The 20,742-nt window shown below is 42.5% G+C and overlaps 1 protein-coding gene across 1 annotated transcript; it reads left to right on the forward strand.

The window, feature by feature from the left end:
* Positions 1 to 3,872: 3,872 nt before the first annotated feature.
* On the forward strand, positions 3,873 to 17,835 carry LOC310861252 (sodium- and chloride-dependent GABA transporter 1-like; the record flags this gene model as incomplete). Its single annotated transcript, XM_083768649.1, has 14 exons — positions 3,873 to 4,104; positions 4,291 to 4,422; positions 4,645 to 4,745; positions 5,639 to 5,748; positions 5,925 to 6,057; positions 7,509 to 7,643; positions 8,092 to 8,195; positions 9,195 to 9,319; positions 9,778 to 9,890; positions 11,596 to 11,727; positions 12,557 to 12,659; positions 13,443 to 13,543; positions 13,926 to 14,093; positions 17,401 to 17,835. The coding sequence occupies 14 exons, from the start codon at positions 3,873 to 3,875 to the stop codon at positions 17,833 to 17,835; spliced, it is 2,124 nt and encodes a 707-aa protein (XP_083624775.1).
* Between the last annotated feature and the right edge of the window lie 2,907 nt (positions 17,836 to 20,742).

Raw genomic sequence — 20,742 nt, forward strand, 5'->3', positions numbered from 1 at the left:
CATGTATAGATCAGATATATGTAAAGATGGATTGGACATGTATAGATCAGATATATGTAAAGATGGATTGGACATGTATAGATCAGATATATGTGCATTTACCTCTGAGAGTGACCAGGTCCATGAGGCTGGTTACATTTGCCCACTCTCTGAGTTTATTTAACATTCAAGAGAGCCACAGTCGTATAGCATTCCCTCCAGGCAAATTATCCATCAAACACCATGCAGCAGGGCTGAAGAAACATCTGCTGCTGCTGTTCATTTCATAACATGTTTCTGTCAATATGTCAAAACGTTCTGCGATGATCTTCTAGCCAGTGCTCTAAAGAGAGCCTTGGTGAAACCATGTGTCAGGTGATTTACCCATACTGCTAACCCCTTTCACAAACTAAAAAATAAATAAATCAGCACACCATTAACTGGAGCTCAATGAAGCACATTATAGGATCCATCATGGAGTCTGTAGATAAGGTGCAGAGGGAGGGTGGAACCAAAGCTACGGGGTTAGGAGGTCAGCTGGCATGCGGGGCACGCATGTCACCAGCCCATCCGACATGGTCTGCGTACTCCATCAGCAGGTGTGTTAAATATGTGTCATGATTCACACTCTGTGTCCGTAGGGCACGGCAACCCAGATGGGAGTTTAAATGCTGCATTTCATGTGCTATCATTTAGTGGGTTAGTTCACCCCTCATTGGTTTGCCATCTGGTGCCCTCTCACTCACATGCACTGTAGCTGCTCTATTGCCTTAATGCCCCTCAACTTACACCACCAGAGCATTGCCAGCCATTTATACCACCGGTAACAAAGTCACAGCAACCCTGCAGTAGCATGACATTGAGCCAAGTATCTGTCTGGACACATGAGACAGATGACACTGAAAGTAACTACGCACTATCTGGAGTTTGAAAACTAAAATAGACAAGGATAAAGAATGGAGATTCGTATGGCATTATGCTTTGAAACAAACCACATGGTGTAATAAGTGCAGGTAATGTTGTGTTTTCTAAAACAAACAAGAAAGGCATTTGGCGATGGATTTGCTGAAAAAGTTAAAACAGATTTGGGTGAAAAAAGAACATGCTAAATATTCATTTGAGCTAACCATGTTGTTCTACTTTTAAGATTTTTGTAATCTTTATATCTTTATAAATATAATGAACAATGAGATTTATACATCTTTATATTTATTCTTATTTATCCTGGTTTGTCTCTCCTCTGTATTGTAGCCTATATACCTATCCTGTGTTTGTCTCATTGCTGTTGCTGCAATGACACCTGCATTTAGCTCAGGGGATCAGAAACATCAAAACAACACACGTTTTGAAAATTAAAATGTAATGAATAAATACAAAAAAAACTCACCATTTAATAACTTTCCAGAAGTATTTGTCCAGAAAGAGCAGTGTTGTTTTCTTTTTTCTTCTTATTTGGTGATCTAGAGAAAAGCAAGGACATAAAAATAAATAATAAATAAAGTCATAATAGACTTGGACTCAAGCACCGACTGTTCTCTTTTCCTCTCAAGAGAAGAAGAAATTCAAAAAACATCCGACTAAATTCCCCCCCCCCGCTTGAATCTTACTTCTTGAAGCAGTGGCGTCTCTTAAAATGTGAGAGTATAAAAATTAGTCCACGAGTTTATTCCTCTGTCATCATCCCTTCATTTCTGGAGACGTTGGGATTACAGACACACTTAGACAATCAGCGACTGTTCCCTCCCTTTATTGACGGGCTCTCTTATCACATTTGCCAGAAAGCAGACAGTCGCTAACTGCGCTGTCTCACCTTCCAAATATGCTAATGTGGAATTGTTAATTGTGCTTACACTGCCCTCAATGTTTCCATTTTTGCTCAACGAGATTGATTTCGTTTGAGGGAGGTTTTAGGGTGTCAGGTTTTGAGTTGGGAGCGCAGAGGAGGGCGCAGAGATTAGCCTTTACCAAATGTAACAAATTCAATTCTGTGTTTGCAGAAAAGAAAACAACAAGAAGAAAAAAAATACTCCAAACAGATGACAAATCGAGCATTAATCCTTACAAATGGTCATCTCAGCCTTTCCCATGAGTTTCTTTTCCATTGCACAAACTTGCTTGTTAATGGGAGCTCGAGACAAAAGTAGGCTTTAACGTCTATGTGAGTTATCGATCATCAGGCACATAAAACAACAAACACACCAAAAAACAAATGTTACACCTATATGAAATGTTGTTGAAATTCACAGTAAAGATCGGTGCCTGTGCCATGCCATGCAGTCCATAAAGGAGGAGGGGGGACGACTTTCAGATGACATTGACGCTATGTAGATGGGAGTTGGTTTCTGGTTGTTGATGTTAGAGACAGTCGTTCTCTGGTGTTGATTCAGCCACCTCGTCTCGTCAGCACCGAACGCCACTGGACAGCTCCCCGCAGCGCGCGCGCTCTCTCTCTCTCTCTCTCGCTCTCTCTCTCTCCTCCTGGACACGTCGCTGCGTCGCGCATCGCCTCCAAGTGCGTTCCCCTTTTTAATGGAAATACAAGATATTTATGTTCCAAGAAAAACTGGAAGTTTACAACTTCAGGGGGGATCTACGGATACCTCGTTTGAGTATTCGTGGCAGGTACATCGTCGTTGGCAGACAATCTGTGAGTAAAACTGATTTTTCTTGGCGTGTGTGTGTGTGTGTGTGTGTGTGTGTGTGTCTGCATGCAGCGTATATGAACTCCATACAAATTCTTCTCGGTATTTTATACAAATAAATAATCAATTTCTTTATTGCACAATTGCAATAATAATGACGGTGTTTAAACTCAGATTGAAGCTGTCGATATAAAGCCAACAGCTGGTCAGTGTGAGTATAGCCTATATACCCACATATAATGAGCGCCGGATCACCATGTGTTATTATTATTATAGCCAATTAAATGCCAAATCGATGGCTGTCCCTGGTGCATTGCATGGAGCGAACATCGATGCATTTGTCATGTGTTTAATGCTGCGTTTGGTTCACAATTAATCGGATGGAATGGGGCTGCTATATTCGTGCTGCCCGATGCATGCGTAAAAGCTTTACGCTTTGGTCATTCCTTTGTTTCCACACTGCGCTTCATGGCTTCTTCTCCGTAATTCCGAAGAATAGATGTTTTGTACGTGGATAATTAATAAAGGGATCTTCGGGTGCTGCTAGTTGGTAGGCTACGACACACCATTTTTTATTCCTTAATTCTCATAGGCTATTTGGTATTTCTGTGGCGCGCCTGGGGGCGCGTGATGTGCATGTTTTGGCGCTAGAATTTACATGCAAGTTGTTTTCCTTATTTGCTATTGCTATTGTTCGTGCAGGACATTCTTCCATTTGCTTGTTTTTCATAGCAGGTTTACGTTTTCAGAACGTCATATGCGTTGCTCATCTGATTTTACCTGGTGTGAGTTCATAATCATAATTTGTTGACGGGAAAGTCTAATGTGACAATCTGGTACGTGATTGTGTAGAAGACATCGAGGAAGAAAGAAAATAAATCGTCGTGGATGCACGTTCGTGAAATGCTATATTGGAAAAATGTCTATATACGGTTTAAGTGTCACCTGTATTTTTTTCACCCTCCGTGAAAAACAATTCATGCAACCCAGTTTGAGTGCGCCCTGAGAAACCGACCGCTTATATTGCTCTATAAACGATTCCAGGTTAACGACAACCGACGAGCCGTTGTCTCTGGGTAAAGCCTCACACCCCCTCCTCCTCCTCCTCCTCCTCCTCCTCCTCCTCCTCCTCATCCTCCTCCAAACATTTTGGCCCAAAAGGTTTGATCGCAAACCGCGAAGCTGCTGTCTACGTGGACTGGTGCTGAAGCCCCTCGTCCGACTGCCAGGACCTCTGCCAAGACCAGAGATATGGCGACGAACGGCACCAAAGCGGACGGACAGGTGACGGAGCTGAACGAGGTGGCCGCCAACGACAACAAGCCCAACTCGCTGGACGTGAAGCCGGAGAAGCAGAAGAAGGACCTCCCGGAGAGGGAAACGTGGAGTGGGAAATTTGACTTCCTCCTGTCATGTGTCGGTTATGCAATTGGACTGGGGAACGTATGGAGGTTTCCTTACCTGTGTGGGAAAAACGGTGGAGGTAAAAAACACTCATAAAAGCATTGCCAAAATTAATTGCCTATATATAGGAGACAATAAGACCTCCTCATATAACGTATGATATGCTTCACACGTTCCACATGGGGCTGTAATAATGCACTGGTGCAGTTTTATAATTGACGTGTCACGTGCTTTAACTATTATCTATTCCCCATTCGTCGTGCAGGGGCCTTCTTGATCCCCTATTTTTTGACTCTCATATTTGCTGGAATGCCCCTGTTTCTACTGGAGACTTCCCTGGGTCAATACACATCAATTGGAGGGCTTGGTGTATGGAAGCTGGCTCCTGTGTTTAAAGGTATAGGCCACACACGTACACACACGCACACGCACACGCACACGCACACGCACACGCACACGCACACACACACACACACACACACACACACACACACACACACACACACACACACACACACACACACGCACGCACTACATTGTATAGCCTATTTATCACCAATAAAAAGAAACACTTGCGGGTCTGCAATCTCATACTAGTATCCACTTCTGTGTGTTATAGGTGTTGGCCTCGCAGCAGCCGTGTTGTCCTTCTGGCTTAACATTTATTACATTGTCATCATTTCGTGGGCCATTTACTACCTGTGGAACTCCTTCACCACTGTGAGTATCATCTTACTGTCCATCGAGACTAGAGAGCTCTCAGTCAGGCTTTGCTTCCAGCTCACAGGGGAGAGAGTTATCCCATTCTGACCTGAGATCAGATTCTAAAAATGTCTTCTACATCCTGACAGTTTTCTGCAAAAGCTATGTTTCTATGTCAGTCGTTCTTCGATTTTTCAAAAATAGCAGACCTACAAGCTTGTAGCGCGCCACTCAGTGGCACGCTATGAGCTTGTATATCTGCTATTTTTCAATAGCTAAATCATAACATAATGCTAACACCAAAAGGGGTTCCTGCCCAAAATGGGTATACACATGCATGCTAATGCATCCAAGTGTTGCATAAAACCCTATACTGTAGCTCATAACCAGTGGTGTAAATAGTAACATTTACTAAATTAGCCTATACTGTACTGTACTTATTTATTTATTTTTTTACTGTACTTTTACTTCTACTCCACTACATCTCAGAGGCAAATGTTGTACTTTGTATACTCCACTATAACTTTTTTGAAATCTTGAGTTGCTACTTAGATTTGGATTATTAGAAAACATGCATTAACCATCAGCCCTAATATCTTGGCGGCCTGAAAATATCAGATATGCAAGTTCACAAAGCGTTGCAATGTGCTGCGTTGTGAGCTTGTAGATCTGCTATTTTCAAAAGATTTGTATACATTTTGAAAACTGAAAACATTCTGCATAATGAGTATTTCTATACGTTTGGTACTTTAAGTACATTTTGATACCAATACCTTTGTACTTTAACTCAAGTCAATTGCATTACAGACTTTTTTTTATTACAGAGCTACATTGCAGCATTGCTACTAAGTAAAACAAAATGTTTTTTTTTTGCTAAAAAGTTTAGCTCATAACTTTTGTTTTGCATGCAGGAACTTCCCTGGAGCTCATGTAACAATGCATGGAACACAGAGAAATGCTACACCAACTACAGCATCCTAGACACCGCCAATCTGACCAGTGCAGTGCAGGAGTTCTGGGAGTAAGACATTGTCTTGTTGTACTTTCCGCTTGCTTCAAGAAATAGCACATTATATTAGGCCTGGCCTCGCATGCTTCCTTGAGATGCATTAAAAAGAGAAGCCATGTTTGCACCACAGCCTGCATCTCCCTGTGTGTATAATAGACTTATTGTTGTTGCTCGCTCTTATCTTATAGGCGCAACATGCATCAGATGACCGATGGCTTGGAAAAACCAGGGCAGCTCCGATTGCCACTGGCAATAACGCTGGCCGTCGCTTGGGTTCTTGTGTACTTCTGTATCTGGAAAGGGGTTGCATGGACAGGGAAGGTGAGATTTGAATTGAAACCCCCCCCCCCCCCCCCACCCCCTGCAATATTTCTAAACTCGGGCTGGGCCGATCAATATTGTGATATGAGACTAGATATATCGTTTGGTATTTTGAATAATGTAATTCTGTGATATGGCAAAAGGCCTAGCTTGTCCTGGTTTTAATCACACATTCTACAGTATATAAAAAATGGTCAGAAACGTTAAAAAAAAATACAGAAAATAGCTGATATTTAGTAAGAAATAATAATAATCATGATTTGATTATGTTCATATATCGCCCAGCCCTGATCCGAACCCCTCCCCTGTGTTGATTTTCAACAGGGTTCAGTGTTTGACAGGTATGCCAAATGCATCATTCTCATATCACATCATCACTCATTTACAGTATAGATCACAGCAGAGTGTATACTGTATATGAGTAGAGACATCAAACACTCCATAATCCAGCTAGTGCAGTCTCATGGTATAGCTCCTCTAATTCCAATCCTCCTGACAGCGTCTGTACTGTGTGTGGACCCATGATAGGAGCAGTTACATGCAGCCAAACGTCGTTTTGTTGAGCTGTTTGCCCTCCCTGGTGCTTCAAACATGTATGGCACGTTACCATGGCAAATAAAATGTCCTTTGGCCACAAAATAGCCAATCCCTGTTGCACATCGATGCGCACAAATATCATGCAGTGTGGAAAAAAGAGGGAGAATTTAATTAAATTAAAAGCTTCAGTACATTTCTACACTCTAAATTGTTGTTAACCCGTTATCTGTTGTCTCTGTATGATACTGAAGCCTTTTAAACCCCTCATGAAGAGCCCTTTGTTTTCCCGAATGGTGTCTGAATTGCAAATCTGCTAATTCTGTGAGCATCATTTGCAAGTGCACAGCTGAAATACGGAGTATTAATGTAATCCAGAGAGTGCAAAGGAGGATCCACTTGTACACCCTGAGGATAAAATTAATACTCAGGATTAGGGATGGGACGATGTGAGAATTTCAGGTAACGATTATCGTGGCCAAAATAATTGCGATTAACAATATCACAATAATCAAACTACCGGTACGTTTAGGACTCTCCCATTTCTACCTGATGCTGATTCTAAAAACGCCTTCTAAAACCTAACCTAAGTTTTCTGAAAACCTTAAATTCTTATTTAAAAGAAATATTGCTAACTTGCTACATGTATAACAATAACTAATAAGACACAGCGGTAGGTTGCACCAGGTATCAATGGGTAAAAAACTAACTGCTTGCACCCCAGCATCCATATTCTCGGAGGAACATTAGTCAAAAATATGGCCGTGATATGATTATTATTTCCCTTCGCAATACACTGTAAACGATAATATGATTATCTTCCATCCTCTCTACTCAGGGCTTTACAGTGCACACTTGCATTGCAACACTGCAGTATATATTTAACATTTCTGATGCTTTATTCTGACATGTTCTAGGTGGTGTACTTCTCAGCCACCTATCCCTATTTCATGCTGTTCATCCTCTTCATCCGTGGGGTGACTCTTCCCGGAGCTGCAGACGGAATTCTCTTTTATATCACACCTGACTTTCAAAAGCTCAAGGAATCTGAGGTAAAAAAACAACAACAACATAGTGTTGCTGTCAGGTGGAAACCTTGTATGTTAGAATAGAAACTGTTACATTAGGAAATGAGGGGGGGGAAAGTCAACTTTTAAATTGGTTAAATCTTCATTCATAAAGCCCACAGACATGACTTAACCACTTTCAACCTGGCCTCTGTATATATTTTGGGCATGTCCTTAAAGGCGCAAATTGCAAATCTTTCAAAAATGCCAAAAAAATTGCTGATCTACAATGTGTCGCCGACTTTGTGAGCTTGTAGATCAGATTTAATTTGTTACTTCTGCATCAAGTATGAAATATGGATTTGCTTATGATAAAACGAAAAAAATGAAGATACAAGGTTTCTGCCCTGAAAAGTGACCATTATACTTGGGTAGATAAATACTGAGCACTATAGCTCTCTACAGGCAGCCTACTAACGTCTTCCTGCTCTAGGTCTGGCTGGACGCAGCCACCCAGATCTTCTTCTCCTACGGCCTGGGTCTGGGTTCTCTTATTGCTCTGGGCAGCTACAACCCTTTCAATAACAACGTGTACAGGTAAGCTCACCGGTCATCAATATGTCCGTATACACACATTTCTTGTGATAAATTCTTCCTCCCATTAAAACTGGACAATTCCATGGTACATTTTTCAATTATTGTGAGCAGCTTTTATCGCGATATATAAAACGATAATAACGGTTATCTCCCTTGCAATGCAACGCAGTAGAGTACAGTATCACATTTCTTATGCTGTATTCTGACATGTTCTAGGTGGTGTACTGTACTTCTCTGCCACCGAGTGTACAAATGGAACCTGAAAGGGTCCATTTGGTTCCATTTGTACACTCTCAGAGTTACAGGCCTGTTATGGCCATTCAGGGTCTAGCTTTGTGTTCATATTATTGTCCACTCATTTTGTATGTCCATGGCAGAAATGTAATTTGACAAAAATGTCCACCACAAGCCAGCATGGCGATGATGACCCCCGTCATTCATAATAAAACTGCATTTAATATGTTAATGCAAATCCTTAACAAGCGGTTAATGAACATGGAAATGACACTGCCCACCATTATAGGTTGTTATTAAAGATCTGCTGCCAGGGCTATAGGCCATTATTAGACTGAGATTGCATTTGCTGCGAGTAGAAACATAATAATAAAACATGTTGAGAGATGCTTCGGGGCTGCATATTGGAGCATGTCCACAGGGGCAGAGCCTCTTCTCTGTGGGTATGGAGCGTACTAATTGTTTATCAATTGCAGAAAGCACTGAGCATCACGTTGCATTTGTTTTATTCGGGCTCAGTCGTAACGAAATCAAGGATCCACACAATTCATATTTGTATTGCCTTTCCCTACCGAAAAGGGCTATATTTTGCTGAGAAATTGTGTGGTTGATACTGAAGCTGAAGCAGCGGGGATGATGTGTTCACTCAGCCGTTGCATAAGGCAGGAATTTCACTCTGCTCACTCGGCCCATAGCCGGAGGAAATCAAGGAAAATGATTTTGAGCTTTGACAACAGGCCCTGTTTTCATGTTTCTCGTCCCCAGAGACTCTGTCATCGTCTGCTTTATCAACTCATGCACCAGCATGTTTGCTGGCTTCGTCATCTTTTCCATTGTCGGCTTCATGTCGCACGTGACAAAGAGGTCCATCGCGGATGTGGCAGCGTCGGGTGAGTACCTCAGTCCATCACACATGACTGTAAACGTTTGATCGGCGCACAGAGTGGTGTCATTGATCTAGAGTCTAGACACTCTGAGTTTTCAATAGTTTCAACTCCGAGGACCACAACGGACAACTGTGTACACACTCAGACCAAAATAAACACTGGGTGTTTTCCAATGTAGATATGCGTCCCATAGGTAAAGAATTGTATCAAATGGGCAGTCTGTGGTAATGCATATCAGACTGGGGGATGCTTAAAAAAGGGTTGCGAATCACTGGTGTAGAGGGAGAAAATGAGGTGAGCGAGGAGTCAGGATGGGACCCCTGGGCATCCCCGCTCAACAAAGTGTAATAAGGTTAAATTGGTTAACCGATACGATACTACAGAGTGCTTCTATACAGTCATGGGTTCATACGAGAAAGAGAAAGTGTGATTTTCCTGTGTGTGCGCTTCTCCTCTCCCAGGGCCTGGCTTGGCGTTTCTGGCCTACCCAGAGGCTGTGACCCAGTTACCAGTGTCTCCTCTCTGGGCCATCCTGTTCTTCTCCATGTTGCTAATGCTGGGGATCGACAGCCAGGTGAGCTAGTTCCTCCGCGGGTTGACCTGAATATGTACGTTGCAGGTACATATCACGCTGCCGTTCGGCAAGTCTGCTCTCCGCATGATAAGCGTGGAGTTCGCTCCGTGTGTACAGATATAGTCGCACTTTGACATTCGCTGTCAGGTCTTTTTAATGCATCTCTGTCACTCTGCGACAGGCCCCTCGGGTATCGATATCTCTGTTTATTCTTTATTTTCCATGTGTGATACGTGGTGTTAGATTGAAGCCATGTAGGCTATGTAGACTGCTTTTCTTTGGCCTATCCAGATTAGAATTAGATTGTTTGAAGTTTGAAGGACAAAGAAATATATAAATATTGAAATAAAAACGGATGGAAACAAATTTGTGCTAATCAGCTTTGAAACACATTCCTAGGTGGTTTTGCAAAGCGATTGAAATTTGATTTCTGATGTTACACTCAGACACTGAAGCCTGAATTATATAATAATTCATACAATGGTGTCGCTTTGTGTAGCGTTGGGGACCACAGTCGTTTTGTTAAATAAATAAATTATAAATGAATGAATAAATGAGCTGGTCGAGACCAGCAGGAAAAGTGGCATAGGAGTGGGAGTGAACCTTGTATTTCGCTAACCAATAACAGTGCAGAGGAGCGTCGATCCAAATTTGGTGACATCAGTGTTCTCCGCTGCTTTCTACCGGGGAGGGGAGGAGAGCGGAGGGAGGGGAGGCATATTCATATAGGTTGGCAAACCAATGGAAAGTCGGTTTCCAGTGCTAGTTTGTTCCGCCCCTCTATGCTCAGAAAAGCATAGGGCTCTTTCAGGCAACGCTTTGTGTGGAAAATATCAAATTTACAATAGCATTACGTAATTAGCACAGCAACCAAGGCAGAAGTGTTGACGACGTCTAAACATGCAAATCCCATTAGATCACTTCTGTTTTCACGTCTGGAGACTCACGTCCAGAACAGGTTTCAAACGCGTCTCCTGCCGGAAACTAGGTAGCTGTTGCGACCTCACGCCCTTGCTGCCATCAACCCAGAGTAGGGTTCGAACCCACAACCTTCCGCATGAAAGTCAACCCTATCAGATGATACACAGAATCTACCACAGAATCTGTCGTCGGGTACAAACCTTGTATGTCCAAGTTGTTTTTCTATGTAAATTAACAGCCTATTTTATAATGGCAAGAGTGTCACACAAAAGTAGTGAAAATAGCAACTACACTATCGTGGTGCATTGTTTTATCTATTTTTAGTTTTCAATTATAATAAAGAAACGTTTTGTTGAACATACAAGGTTCCCCATCCCCCCATCCCTCCCGGGGGGTAACAATATGAAATGTAGCTTCCCACCAGGTCCTCCCGGCCGGCAGCAATCTCACAGTAAAAAGAACATCAATCATGAACCTGTAATAACTGTCATAGTAATGGCTCCTTATGCACATCAGAGCTGTTAGGAAGATGGCCTCCGCGAAGATGCAGCGGTCAAGTCAGAAGATAATGCCGACTGTTATGTTCCATGGTTTCCTGCACACTATAGTGTCCTGCAATCTGTCACTGTCTGCCAGGTTCATTGTTAGAACGAGGCTGCCATCCACGGTCTGAATCCTCCCAGTGTAGAAATGGAACCAAATAGACCTGACGAAAATGTTAAATATGGCGGTAAGTGGTTTCTGCCTGACAACAAGACGTTTGTGTTGTGCGTTCCTGTTCCAGTTCTGCACGGTGGAGGGCTTCATCACCGCTCTGGTGGATGAGTTTCCCAGGGCTCTGAGAGGAAGACGGGAGCTCTTCATCGCCGCGGTGTGTCTGGTGTCCTACATCATCGGCCTGTCCAACATCACACAGGTAACAGTCAGGCCAGCTTCCTCTCACCTAACTGCTCCAATGTATGTCTGTCTGTCTGTTTGGGGTACGACCCATTGACCCCTGCAGCTGTTTGGGGTCGCATTCAGGTCACACAATGCTGAGCAGCCTAAAGGACCATTGACTCTGAGCAGTCTTAGTATAACTGTAGCCAGCCAGCGGTGTTGTTTTTATGTTATCTTTACACCATGAGACAAACGTTTCGGCCATCCATCCTTCGTCAGTGTGACTAAAACTATGGCTAAATATACTGCAGAAACATACAGTGGCGAAAATACAATCAGACCAGTCCATACCCGTCATTTCCACCCACCGTCCATCCGGGCTATGGGACTGCAACCACGACTACAGATCCCGAGGACCGTTCACAAAAACGCTAATAAATAGCTTAAATTTGGGGCAAGGGAAAACTCGCTTCATAATATGATGGTCAATGCCTGTGCGCAAGTTCAGATCAATTGGTCAACCCACTGAGAAGAAATTGCAGTTCTTCATTTTATAATAGGATAACCTCATGGGGCTTAAAAGGTTAATGATCAAAGTAGGCAAGTACGGCAGAAGGATTTGTCAAATATCAGACAGTAATATCATTGAAATATGTCATCAAATCCATGCATATTGTAGTGAGAACAAGCAGATGTAACTGTTTACGGCCAGTTGCCCTAATTGGCTTTTTGTAATCTGCTTGTGCCAGCAAATGCTGTACACATGCTCATGTCTGTTGTTGCATTATGCGCGTGTGTGTGTGTGTGTGTGTGGGTGTGTGTGTGTGTGTGTGTGTGTGCGTGCACGCGTGTGTTTGTGTAACCAGGGAGGCATCTACGTCTTCAAGCTGTTCGACTACTACTCTGCCAGTGGAATGTGTCTGCTGTTCCTCGTGTTCTTTGAGTGCATCTCCATATCCTGGTTTTACGGTGTGTAGCCTCGTCACTGCCTCAGTGAAGCAACTAAGCTGTTACAGTATATTCATCATCCATTAACCACTTCAACCCGAGCGGCCCCGTGGGCACCATGTCATTACAGATGAACGTTCAGCGGAAATATAGCAAGATCTGCAACATTACAACTCATCACATTTTGACACGCTGTGGACTTGTAGAGAAGCGATTTTTGGCCAAGAGATTTGGTGTAGTGAGAAAAAACAACGGGGCCTAGTATAGGTAGTAAAGTACAAAACCACGGTAAATGCATGCATAAATACATTTTCTGTTCTGCAATAAATCTATTATTTGATAACTATGAATTGCTCCAGCCCTTATGGCACATCAGAGATTATTACCAGGACAAACCCTTTCCCTTCTGTTAGCAAACTGTGAGGACGAAGCGTGATAGAGGAAGCAGGTTAAATGACAGATTAACCTCACGCGTCTCAAACAATATTAACACAACTTCAAACACTGTTCGTCCTCAATAACACCAGCGCTACCGTACTCTCCCTCATCTTAATTGCTTATTGAGACTTATTTGTGCGCCGGTGTGTCGTGCGCAGAAAACAGCAGATCTATAAGCTTGCAACACATCATCCTTTGCGACACGTCGAGAGCTTGTAGATCTGCAATCTTCGGTGCGGCACACGCTGCGTGCGACCGAGAATAACTCAGGCGTCTAAGTCATCGTCATGCATGGCACGCCGGCAGCAAATTGAAATAAATTGGCTATGAATATTTTTTCGATGGTATTTCATTTGTCTCTCTCAGGTGTGGACAAGTTCTACGACAACATCGAGGAGATGATCGGGTACAGGCCCTGTCTATGGTGGAAGTTGTGCTGGGTCGTGTTCACCCCTCTCATCGTGGCCGTGAGTGCTGCCAAGAAATCCAATAGCAACATCCTCAGTCCTGACATGAAAGCATGAAAACAATAAAGTCAAGTCAATATTATGTGCCTCAGGTCATGTCAGGCCCGGGTGCTTGATTTATACTTGGTTTTCGCGCTGTGGCGCTCACCCAAAACAGCAGATCTACAAGCTCACAACTCGCTGCACTGTGGGAGCGTTGTGAGCTTGTAGATCGGCTATTTCGGGGGGAGGGCGCCACGCCGGCACAGAGCTAAGTGTGAATCACCCTTGAGACGATTGCTGCCCTGGAATTAGTGATGTCAGGATACATCAGGCCTGGTTCAGTCTCCGTCGTACGGCGGAGAATAAATTGGGCGTAACGCGTGTCCTGTGTCTCCCACAGGGGGTGTTCTTGTTCAGCGCCGTGCAAATGGTTCCACTCACCATGGGAGATTACGTGTTCCCAGGCTGGGGCCAGGGAGTGGGCTGGCTCATGGCTTGTTCCTCCATGATTCTCATTCCAGGATATATGGTCTACATGTACATCGGCCTCAAGGGCACTTTCAAGGAGGTAAGAACATACAGTAGATATAAAATCGTGTAATAATGTTCCCATTTTTTTCCCCTTCCCGATACCGATATCTGAACTCGTATGTCGTGGCTATATCGGGCAGAAACCTCTTATCTCTATATTTTAACGTTTTGTGTTTGTTAATTTATTTGTGAATTACTGCCCTACTTGGTCATACTACAGCGTCACACAAAGGTAGCAGATCTACAAGCTCTAAACTTTTTTTTGCTTGTCAATCTGCTACTTTTGCTACTTTTTGAATTTGAATCTTGAAAAGTAAGTGTTCCACTTGACAGAGACGATAGATCTATAGTAGGTCTATAGTACTCAAAATAAATAGAAATTGATTTGAGAGATATAATTGATATCACTATCTATCTAGTCTGACAGTCAGTCATAACTGAAAAAGAACATACCGGTAAATAAAAAGATCTAGGCATTAATAACCATTCGTTTTAATAAATTGTTCAAATGCAGCCACAATGAATTAAAACAAAACATTTAAATAATACAGTAACAGTATAAAACACATGTAAACGAACTATCATCATGTGATGAATGACATGTTATCAGATCGATGTACTCGAGGCATTTGCAGTGGTGTGGACACGAGACTTTATATTTACTTGATCAAATGAAAAAATACTCAACTTGGACTTCAACACCAATGATCGTGACCTGAGCGCTCTTTGGCATGATACTTCCAACAAGCTTAGAGTGATTTCAGACTCGAAAACTAAAGGTTGCCTGTCTTGACTTGGGACTTGACTGGCAAAGCAAAGACTTGAGACTTGTACTTTGTCCCACCTCGATTGGAACAACTCGAGTCATAAAAATCACACCTGTGTGAACTGAGTGGTGCAACTCCCCTCTCCCCTCTCCCCCAGCCTCTCTCTCTCTCTCTCTGTAATTAGCACTAGGCAACAGTGCAACACTATCTCTCTCTCTCTCTGTTTCTGGCACAACAGCGCCACTTTTACCCCTACTAGTACTCATAGCCACACACATAGGTTAACACAGACATTGTTGTTCCTTGGAGTGGTTGCACCACTCAAAAATCTCTCTTTACCTTGCTGGGGGACCTGATGATGCTCATTATAGTACGGATACCATTCAATCAGTATTCAATCCAATGTTTCATACCAAAAAAACGTGCCACGGAGGCATGGATGTATGAATGCATTGCTGTTCGTCACACAATTACAATGGAAATGTACAGGCCCTCGATTTATAAAAGTTGCGCAGCGTACGCCAAGATCGACGCAATTGTCGGATTTATCAATCCACGGCCTGCTCACATCTCACGTCTAGTCTGAGGCTGTATGTAGGCTTTGGCTACACCAGTTTGTTCAATCATAGACATGTGGAGCAGCATTATCTGACCATCTGACAGGCATCTAAACATATATACTGTATATCAGTGGTGCCCACGTTTTTGACTTGATAACTACTTTTACGTTTACCTTGGCATAGTGGCGCTAGCGTTTTATAGCTATGAATTTTATAGCTATACCGTGCATGTGAATATATATTCACTCCAAAAATATATAGCTATAAAACGAATAAATGATACATATTTTGCAAAGGCATACATCGACGAGGTGTCATATGAAATCCGTAGGATATTTCCAAGTGTACAAGCAATTAAAACTGCTCAATTAAAAACTAAAACAATATAACATATTTACAATGTTGCAAGTTAGATGGCAGTGCTTTTATGGCTCTGTTAAGACATATGCAGCAATCACAAAAATCGTAGCAGGAGATCGGAGATTGTAACCACCAGACCACCACACACCAGCCTTCATCCATGCTTACACATTCATCAATCACTCCATAAATAAAAACTTTCAGATGATGATCACAGCCCTGGGCTGTGTCCCATAAACGTGGTGTCACGGCCACGGACTATAGGAGGACACAGCAAAACCGTGTCTCCACTTAACACTGCACTGCTCTGGGGTTAAAACCCTAACTTATTCCAATCATGACAATGTTATTGGTGTCATTTAACAACGTAAGCCTATGGGAAACAGGTTATTTATTATTATTGCATTCATGATTCAGGTTTTCGTTTAGGATATATCTTTACTCATGGCTAGAATAAAAAAATAAGATGGATATGTTTTTATTTATTTTTTCCACAGACCGCCACATTCTTCTGACATTATCGTGACACCTTATTAGTTGACTGGCTTTTACGAATGCGGTCGTATTTTTGTTTTATTTGTGTTATATTTTCTAATTGGATGTGTCTGTGTCAGGTCTCAGGTCTGTGTCTTATGTATGCAAAAAGCATGTGCCGTTCCCGTCTTCCACCTGTCTTTCATGTTGAAAGACAGGTGTGACGAGGCTCCTCCACATTTATTATCAGCCGACAAATCTTACGCTGGAATTGACCTACTTTATAAATCATAAGCTGATTCCTGGGTTCAAATTTAAGCTGGATTGTACGTTTCATTGATAAATGAGGGCCACTGTGTGGAGGATTCATTTCTAATATTATCATTTGAAGATCTTGCTTTATTTCTTTTACCCCTTGTCTTGTTCCCCAATTTAGTCATTATGCCCACACACATTGCTGATGTGTGTTGCCACTGCTATGTGTTGTATCCTACTGATATCCAAGGAGATCAAGGCAGATAAAGAAATAAAGTTTTGAGCGCTTATACCACAATCGTACAGGTAAAGGGTTTTCTTCTGTGTGGGCCTTAGGTATTATAAACTTTTGCTACAAACTGTAGAGGCGAAGGGTCTCTTAGCTTTATGGTGAGTGAGCATATTGCAGCTGCTGTGTACTGTGGATAATACCATGAGAGACATGAGATCCTGTGTAGTATCCAGGGAGAGATGTTAGAATCCTGATGATAGAAGTCCTGGAGGTCGTTCTCTTATGATAAGCGTGTCCTGGATGTTGAGGATCGTTGTGTCTTAATAAGTCCAATCCATGAGTGGGAGACTGGGGTTCGACCCAAGCCCGAGTCTAAATCTGACGTACCTAGTTGGCAGGACATGGAGGAGATTCTCGTGTGCCGTGCCTTGTTGACCATGCCCCAGGCCATTCGAGCTAACTGAACCGCGCGGTACTGGGTTTGAGGCCCTTTGATTTTGTTAGATTTAGGTCAAAAAGACGATTAAAACACGCGTGCTATGGGGGCCCCAAAAACATTACCGGCCCAGGGGCCCTCATGGGAATTAATCTGTCCCTGGCTCTATTGGCATGGTATGTTGGGGTTCGATCTCAGCTCAGGTCTTACTCACTCATCTAGCTGTAAACGCTAATTGTACTTATTTTTCTCTCTCCCAGCGACTCCGGATAATGTTTAAGCCTCCTGCAGTGGTCCGGCGGAAGGAGAATGGACCGGAGGCACAGGCAGAAACCAGTGCTGCTATCGTAGCTAGCCCCACCAGCCCTGCTGGCCCGGCGCCCACCGCCACCAGCCCTGCTACCAACGCAGCTCCCACTATCTCCACCAGTTCTATGGCCCCGGCTATTCCAGCCACCCAAGCTCCACCGGCAGCCGCTGCCGCTACCAGTCCTGTGAACCCCGCAGCTAGTCCAACCTCCGTCATCACCACCGCCGCCGCCACCACCGCAGCCACTCCAGCTAACCCCGCCACCGCAACCAGCCCCGCAAGCCCACCACCCCCCAACCCGGCCGCCCCTACAGAGCCCGTCATGCCTCTGACTAGCCCGACTAGCCCGACCTCCAACCTGACCAACGCTGAGGCCATCGTCTAAAAATGAAAACGGAGAACCCTAGCTGGAGAGAGTAGACAAAAAAAGAGAACATTACAAAGGACTTCCGAGATTTCAATTGATTCACCTACCTCCAGGGGAAATATGTGATCAAAACAAATCTTTAAAAAGAAGGAAAAAAAGAAGAAAAAAAATTGTTTTAATTTTTTGCATTTGTAAAACCAAGCCAATAGTGTCTCATTATTGGTATGCATTCCGAATACAAAAATCAAAGACTGTTAGTGTTCAGAAATACTACCATAAAAAAATACCATAGGGAAGAAAAAAATGTAAAAACATACTGTGTAATACTGTGAGAAAAGAAAAGAAAAAAACAGAACATAGAATAGCAATTTGTTGAATATCTTCATGAATCAAGTAAATACAGTGTGAATATAGTAGAGTGTCTAAAATTGACATCATAGGAGAGTGAAGGGGACGATGGGGTCAATTTTATCGTGGATGTTTACCAAACCTCACACAGTTGTCTCTTATTCAAACATGTCACTCTGTGAGGACAGCACTACAGCGCCAAACAGAGGACGGGGGGAGCGGGGGAGGGAGCGACGAGAAAGCACAATGCCAATAAGAAGTTTGGAGTAAATCCAGTATTATGTTGCAAAAGATTTGTGTGTGTGTGTGAGAGAGACTGTTATTTTTGTTCCTTCCTTTTTTGAGTAAAAAAAAAAAACTTTTATGTGATTGAAACATTTTTAGAATTATTTTTAGGATGTTTTTTTACTATATGTTGTTATGACGGAGGACCAAAATCTTATATAGGGGCAGATGAAAAGCAAAAACTATGCCATTTAGTATTCGGTTGGTGAAAAGCACAGGGTACACAAAAAAGAAAGTAGAGAATAAGCACAGGGTTAGAAAAAGCTGATTTACATACACTGACTGATGGCAGTCGATCCTGTTTACGTTTTGCATGCTTTCCTCAGGAAAATCGGTGATTTTTTTCCCCCAAAATGTTTCCTGACAAAGAAAAAAAAGGGAAAAGGAAAAGAGAAGGCCTTAAGCCAATTATAACAACAATTTCTACAAAGCCAGTCTACAGTCTGTTTACATGACTGGGCAGATCAACAGAACCAGAACCACTTTGTATGCTAGCACAAAAACTCGGACCAACTCTGTGTTTAAATACAGTCCTTAATTTTACTTTATGTGTAACGATCAATTATACTTTGATCAATATGTATTAAGCAATACATATGTAGATGTATAGGTGCAGGCCAGTTAGGCAAGTGGTCTGTTTTCTCATTTTGTTTACGTTGTCTTTGCTTTACTAGTGAAAAAGCACAAAGCTTTAATTTCAGCAGACTTTTGCCATGGCGTGTTAGGACAATGTAAGCCTTGACTTGTACTTTGCTGCGAGTGGGTGTCATGCACTGGAGAATAGCAGATCTACAAGCTCGTAGCACGTCGTAGTGCGTCGCTGTGTGACCTTGTAGCTTGGCTATTTCCGGTGTGCGACACCTGAGCATTACTAAGTATGAATCGAGACCTAGTTTGCTTCTATGGCAGCTACTGTGAAAAGGCATCTGGTTGAACGAAACATGTTTACTTAGAAAAGCAAAACAACTGAGTGGAAATGTGAAATGGCTACAGTTCATGTCCTGTGAATTTTGTATAAATTACTCTACCACAGTTTTCTCTGGAACTTTGTTGTAAAACTGTACCGTGTAAAACATGTAACTGTGAATGTCTGTAATACATTGGAAGTTATTGTCTAAATGTTGAAAAAAAAATATTCTAAAAGGAGTTGCTGTTTTCTGCAATAATATTTTGATGACAGAAACCGAAGCACATATCTTACAGAAATATATGATGACAATGAAGATATCCACCGTTATATTAAAAATAGAAACTATGTCTAGTAAAAAAAATATTGTTTTGTATATTTTTAACTGTCTCACTGCCTAATGTAAAACATAATATAGACATGATATGTATCTAAATGGTGTCACATGATAAAGCACGATTGTCATGTTATACAAAAAGAAAAAGAAAGCAAAAAAATAAAATAAAGAATTATAGAAAATAATAAATACAAGACATGCCTTCATATGTGCGTTATTGCATGTTTCTAAGCAACCTAGCATTTCTCATGTTGAAATTAGGTCACCACAGCTGTCCTATCAGAAGCTATATTCCACACACAGAATCTTCCTGCAGTAATTGGCTATTGTCTCCATCCTTGTAAATAAACCCTGTTGTTTTATAGACAGTGAATGCATTTGCACTTTTAGCTGGGAGATAAGGAGAACATTTCTACTTTCGGCAGGGATTACAGACATACCGGTTCCTGCAACGCTGTGTTCATGCCTTAAGCCTGTAACATGTGAGATGAAACGAATAAGAAACCTTTTGTTAATTATTATACCGAGCTAAGATGACAAAACCTACTGTCATCTCAGAAGATGCAGACGTCGTGCAACATTTTCAATGAAATTGAGTGGAAACAGAGTGAAAAACGTGACGAAAATTTAGAAGGAGAGCAAAAAATGCCTGAGAGCTTAATTTTCTTGGGATTTAATGTGCTTAATTTGCTTCTTCGAAAATAGCCGATCTACAAAGCCTCAGACAAGGCATCGCCATGCGTTGTGAAGCTTTGTAGATCAGCTATTTTAGGGGGCGTGCGCGACTCCGTCGTACCACCAAAGTCCAAATCGGTGCGTGTCAGAAAACACAAGCTGATCACCAGGCCTCAGCAGGCTGGAACAAAAACATCACCACCAAACAGCTCTGGCCCCGGGGCCAATGGCCCCAGTGTGTGTGTGTGTGTGTGTGTGTGTGACTTCCCCCACCTCCTGCTTCCATTAGCTTCCAGTGTGATAAAAGAGACAGCGCCAGCTGACACCACCAACAATGCCTCCGCACATGGAGAAAGAGAATGAGAAGTCCTCG

This window comes from Protomyctophum parallelum (assembly GCF_964188405.1).
Source record: "Protomyctophum parallelum genome assembly, chromosome: 7".
In the NCBI taxonomy this organism is placed as follows: Eukaryota; Metazoa; Chordata; class Actinopteri; order Myctophiformes; family Myctophidae; genus Protomyctophum; species Protomyctophum parallelum.